The sequence below is a fragment of the Aptenodytes forsteri genome, unplaced genomic scaffold (assembly GCF_000699145.1).
Source record: "Aptenodytes forsteri isolate BGI_AS27 unplaced genomic scaffold, ASM69914v1 Scaffold259, whole genome shotgun sequence".
In the NCBI taxonomy this organism is placed as follows: domain Eukaryota; kingdom Metazoa; phylum Chordata; class Aves; order Sphenisciformes; family Spheniscidae; genus Aptenodytes; species Aptenodytes forsteri.
The window spans coordinates 827,936-834,288 of record NW_008795251.1 but is presented as its reverse complement, the minus strand read 5'-3'; the positions used below and the strand labels follow the sequence as shown (position 1 = coordinate 834,288).

The following is a 6,353-nucleotide window of genomic DNA, read 5'->3' as shown; positions in this document are numbered from 1 at the left end:
CTGCGCCCCGGCCGCCGTCCCCCGCTGCTGCGTGCTGCGCCTCCTCGGCCGCCGCTTTGCGGAGCTGCACGCCGCCGTGGCCCTGTGGCGAGCTCCAGGGTCCTGCCCGGGCTCATCCTCCGCAGGGACTTCGCGGCCTACTGCCCGGCGGGCGGGGACCTGCGGGCCGTGCTCGTCACCGAGCCCCTCCGGCCCGCCCTCTCGGCCCCCGGCGTCGAGTTTGTTGTCGACTCCGAGGGTCGGTATCAGGCCTCCCTACGCTGGATCGCAAGGAGGACGGAAGCCTTAATGAAACACTTGCAGAGCAACAGCGTCAAACTGTTACTGTCGAGCGTGAAGCAAGAGGAAGTAGTTATCTACTATGCAAAATTATACGGTGTATCTGTGGTAGAGTGCTTATCGTCAGAAGAAGTGGCCCTTATCTGTGAAATCACAGGGGTCTCAGCTTATGCGCCTTTTGGTGATAACGTGTATAGAGAAATCACCGAAGCCGCAGTGGCCACCTTTTGCCAGCCCTTGCTGCTCGGCTCAAAGAGATGTGTTCACATTGGCTTCACCAGCGTGTGTGCCTTTCAGCCCCACTGCCTGATTCTTTGTGGGCCGGTCGACGGTGTTAATAAGCAACACGCTGCTGCTTTACAAGGGGCATTTACAATGCTGCAGCAGCTATATAAAAGAGTTGATCAGAGGGAGGAATGCAAAGCAGAAGGTGAAAGCCAGAACAAAGCCGCAGATGTTTGCAGCTGGCATTCTTCAGCTACTCAGAAGCAACTCATAATAGAAAATATTTCTTGTAACAGTAATCAGGTTTCTGAACGACAACTGAAAACACACAGGGATGAAACAGAGACACAAACTGTAGACCCTGACTTGCGGGGAAGTGAAAATCCAGGATGTGTGCAAACAAGTTTGCAAATACCCTCAAATCCCATCTCGTGCATCAAAGAATTCAACGTTGCCGCTGGAGGAGATGGCTCTTCGAGAGATGTACAGAAACCACATGCAAAATGCGAGCATCCGGGTGACGTGCACGAGAACTATAGAAGTGATTTACTTACGGACAATCGAAAGAATTACAGGGCTGCTGTGTCAGCAGCACATAATGCTAATATAGTCACTGCATGCGAACGCCTAGATGTTGGCAAAGGTCTAGGGAAAACAAGTTGCAATATAGTTCCATTCAAACACAAAGAGAGTTGTGTAAGTATTGCACAGAATTATTCCAACTCCCTCATAGAAGCAGGATCAGTTTTGCCAGTAGGAGGTTACTTTGAAATCCTGTTGCATTATTATATTCGGTACTATGCAAAACAGTTTCAGCAGTCAGAGGTAGCTGTCATATCTAACGTAGTTGCTGATGCTTTGCTAAGTATTCCCAAGTCCTTATACGGGACAACAGAACGAAACAGCTTTACCAAATTCTATCTCAAAGCCATAAACGCACTCAGAAAAAATCAGCCACTGCCTGTGAACGAAAAAGGCTTAGAATTGGTGTATTGCAAATACCAGTTAGTCATTTCAGTTCTTCATTGTGTTACAGAGCTTCTCTCCATAGATTTAATAATTGCTGTTAAGCGGCCTCTGCAAACAATTGAGGATAATGACTCAGAAGATGACTTCTGAAATCATTAATAAAGAATGTTTTGATTATGTGTTTTCCTGTGTCTTCTTGTCAAATGGATGTGTCTCAAAATTCAGTGCTAGAGACTAAAGGTTCTTTTTAGGCCCAGAGACCTAACATGCTTCGTTCCTCTTAGAAGAAAAGGAGGAAAAAGGCTGGCCAGCTGAGATTTGTGAACAGCTGGGCTGTCAACAGCACAAACTGGAAGTTTCAAACATGAGAAGGGGTAGCTGATTTCCACTGCAGAAGATCTGCAATGCCTTTTCCATCCACATGCAGAGGATCCTGCGTACGTTCTAGCCAAGGGTGAACTTTGCCTCTTTTGGTTTGAGTATTTATGCGAGTTAGGTGCGATTAGTTTTCCTGGCACGTTAAAAGTTGCCAGTATGACATTAGCCACTGAACTTGCAAGTTGTAAGCAAGGGGTTCTTTTAGCCTTCATAATAGGCTGGATTGAAAGTTATTGTAAACAAAAATATTTTTGTATATATTGTGGTTTTGAATATAATGGGAAAAATAGAACTGTTGTTAGCCTGTTCAGCGCTGGGGCAGGCAGTGGTAGGCCACTGCGGTATATCCCAATGAAGAATTTTCTCGTTTGATAGGAGATGCAGCGTTTTTGTTTTCCATTGAGTTCACTTCAGTCAAACCAGTAGAATTAAGAATAATTTCATATCGTGACTGGCTGGCGTCTGCCCTGGCAAACTAGTTTATGTGATATTACTTAGTACAACTGTTCATTTTAACTATCCTGGGTTGAGTTGTGGTGCTACTATAAAAGGCTGTGTAATCGTGGGAAAAGTTTACACAGGCAATAATGCAGTTTTGTGTGAAAAACCTGAGACACATGTTTCAGTTCAGACGTCGATCATTTGGGAATTCGTTCTGGGTTTTGTTTGTTTGTTTGTTCTTTTATTCTTTTTCCCCCCCACAGGGTTTTCACCCTAATACGATTTGCTTTAAGCTCAGTACCACCTGGATGTCGATATACCTCCTTTTCTGCTGTGTCTTAAAAACTTCTGGTTTGGTGTGGGAGGTTTTGGGTAACTGAACAGCTGCAGCTGATAACGGTATCACATTGGTTCCCTGTGTGCCGTTGCCAGTATTGTGTAATACTTAGAATAAATGGATTTTTTTTTTAAATCTGCTATTAAAGAAAATTTAGTGAGGATATTTAAAATCATAGGCACAAATCATATTTATCTGCTATACCTGAGATGATTACAACTGGAAATCAGATTTTTTTCCCATTAATTTATGCTGTTGCTTTCCCTTTTTCAGTTTCTTTGGAAGAGTCTGTCTACCAAAGTTGTTTCAGGTGTTTTGGCAGCAATGCTTTGTTTGACTACAACTTTCTGTTGAACGTTTATATATATTCTTGGTAATAGAAAATATTGTCGTAATTTTTTTTTCCTGACTAATACACTCCTACAGACATCTGCATATGAAAAACTGAAACTGGAGTGATTTCTTTAATGAAGGACTATGGACAGTAATTCCTTTTTTTAGAATCGTTTTTGGTGGGTGCAGAGGTGGGGGAGAATTAAACATGGAGGAGAGGAAAGAAAATCACATTCTTGCTGTTACCACATGCTTTCGGTAGCTGCTTGATGTGACAGGTCCAGTATGAGCAAAGAGAAATCTCTGTTGTGGGAAGAGCTGGTGTTTCGGAGCTGCGTGCCCTGCTTGCCCGGATGGCCTCGGGGCCGCTCGGTAGCCATCAGCCCTGGCGCTTCAGCAGGCGCTTGGTTTTCTGCATTTTGACTTTATAATGAGCTACCGAGACGGTTTTGCTCTTGCACAAGTTTCTGCATACTCTGTTCAAACTGCTGACCAGCTTGCTGGCCAAAGATTAATGATTTGCTTCGTGGTAGTCTAACAACTGTGGCGCAGAGCCCGTGAAGCCTGGCAGCAGTGGGGGTTGTCTGCAGAAGCTGCTTTTGTATTCTGAAGCTAGGTGTCCTCTAAATACAGGTAAAATAAAGAGATTACTGTATCATTTCACGTTATTTTATACCATTTGCACATCTGCACACTTTCAGATTTACTGCAGTTTCTTGAAAAAGGTTAAAACAAAAATATTTTATGTGAACGGCCTTCTTCTGGCTGTTTGATTTAAATTGTGTCATTCTTATCATTGAGAAGAAGAAAGTCCAAAAATTTTATGATATACAAAACTCTTATTCTGGTATGCCAGAGATACAAGGGAGAATTTAAAAATGACAATTTGATAAAACTTCTTTTTCTGACCTGTTTCTGATGAAACCTCTCGAGCCTGAAGGCTCATTGAGTCAGGTGCTATATTCCATTGACTTCTCTGTCCTTTTCTATTTTGTGAATGATCAGTTTTCCCTTTTGAACTACTGATTCCCTGTTTTGTGTGCCGAGCTGAGAACATGGCACGCCTTTCCCTCGGAGAGGAATGTCCCTTCTTTGTCCTGGACTGCTGGGCTGGATGCTTGTTCAGGACATGGCTGTTTGGTTTCCAGTCCTGGAGTCTAAGCGCATTACGAGATGTGCACTGGCTCAAGGAAAAAAAGGCATTAACTTAGTCTGTTGGGGAGAAGAGCAGATTTACTTCTGGATTCAGCTCCTTATCTTTAGGAGTCTTTTCCAGTAATTAGCCTGGAAGCGTAATCACGACCTAATCTTAGAAGATATTTTGGGATCGCTGCTGTCCCATCTACTCTTTAAGAGAAAGGCTGTTTGTAGCCCTGAGAAGCGGCGGCAGTCTGCGTTCTGGGCTGCGGCTCCGGTCCTGTCGGTGCCATTTCTCCTCTGCTGATGTTTCTGACCCGCTTCAGCAGCTGCCCCCCAATTGCAGAGGCTGTGGTTACCCCGTCACCCTACTCAGGCTGTTACTGCTCTTTGGTACCCAAGCCTCAGGTACGCAATTATTCATGACGTCTTGTAGCTATCCCAAATTTTAAAGCTATATATAAATGTTACTTGCCCTTTGGCGGGTGGCAAATGGGGACGATTCTAAGAGTGCTCTCTTGACATAGTGGCAGGGACAAAGGGGTTACCTGGCGTGGCTTGGAAGAATATGTGTACTCAGTCAAAGCCACAGGGAGCGGTATGTTTGGGCATGCACTAAGGTTGCAAAAGCCTATGGGTTTTTCTTCTTGCACTGTTTCCCAGAATTATTTCTATTTTGTGCTATTATTCTATTATTTTTATATTTCTAAATATGGATTGGCCTCCACACAAAGTGAAAATCAGGTGCAGGTGGGCACGTATGCGGACTCAGGTCCAAACTCGAAATACGATGTAAAGTGCAGGGATACTGGTGGTAATAGCCTGAAATTAAAAGACTGGTTTTAGAAAAATCTTGACGTTTAACTCTCCTTTCTGCAGCCCCTAGCAAACATACATTCTACCTCACATGAAATTCATCAGAATATTTCAAAGGCACTCACCCCAGCCACAAGGAGCGCAGGTGTATTTTAAGCAAGGTAATCCCATTTGTCAGGTAGCAGATTCACATATACAGGCAGGTAGGTGGTTTTTTTTTTTTTATTAAAAAAAACCCAACAGGTTTTAAGACGTGTGCAGTAATGTATAGCGAGACTAGATTGAAACTGCATCCTGCACACAGCTCTTGAGAATGGGAATAATCTTTTTACATGACAAGGACACACCATTTTTATTAGTCGATTTGGGCAGGGGTCGAGTCTCAACAGGCTTTTACCGGTGCTGGGACCGCACCGAGACAGCCTCTGTTCCCCAGCGCTCCTCCAGCTGCCTTTCCTCATTGCCTAACCCCGGCAGCTCACCGCTCAGCACCTTCCTCGGGCCCTTCTCGTTGATCTCCGGTGACACCAGCTCCCCGTTTACCACATGGGTATTGCTTAACTTCTTTAGCGGAAGTTATGCAACCTAAATATGGCTTTATATTTTCATCCATGCTTAGTTGATGACTGACCTTTAGCCTTTTGGGCAGCTATACAGAGAGTATGGCTAATAGGAACCAGTCGCAACAAAGAATATTATTCTGTTGTGTCACAAATCGCACACTACTGAATCACATTTGCAAGAGGGAGTAGGGGAATGCAATATTCTGTTTAGGAGCATAACTGTATAGTGGCATAACTCTGGTAATTTTATATTGTTTCTGTTATCTTTATAACAGTCATCTTCCAGAGTCTACAGGTGGGTGATTAATCATATACCACGTGAGAAGATTAAGGAAGATTAAATTCTTCACTTGCATATATCTCCTGGACTTCACTAGAATTGCGTTCATCTGAGCCTGTACTTAATTTGCTTTTTGTTAAGTAACAAATCTGCTGTTAGCGGTAGAGACTTCCAGTTTTGATTACTAAATTTATTTCTAGCTTGTTTAGGTTAATCTGTCCCCTTTTTTGGCGAGGTTCTTTTAAATCTCATGTTAAGAGAGAAACTTTTTCAATGTTCAGTTGCAAAAGTCTCTTTAGTTTAATTATCTTGAAATCTAAGAAACTTTTCTTTTGTCACCAGTAAAACCAAAGATTAAATACTATGCCATTTATTGCATTATTACTATTAAGACTCAACAAGTCAAGAGAGTAATGTCTGAATTCATAAACAGTAGCTTTGGAAACATGTTGGCTGTAATTAACATGATTATAAATTTGCAGTAGCGTTTTGTGTAAGGCGTCATTTGTATTCTGTTCATCGTAGAATAGAACCATAGAATCATTTAGGTTGGAAAAGACCTTTAAGATCATCGAGTCCAACCGTAAACTGAACA

At 43.0% G+C, this 6,353-nt stretch overlaps 1 protein-coding gene across 1 annotated transcript in view; it reads left to right on the top strand.

Moving 5' to 3' along the window:
* BBS10 (Bardet-Biedl syndrome 10) overlaps positions 1–1,623 on the top strand; it is a 4,964-nt gene extending 3,341 nt beyond the window's left edge. The window contains exon 2 of the mRNA XM_009278938.1: positions 65–1,623. Within this exon, the coding sequence (XP_009277213.1) occupies positions 65–1,623 (1,559 nt within the window). The remainder of the gene's footprint in view (positions 1–64) is intronic.
* Positions 1,624–6,353: the final 4,730 nt, after the last annotated feature.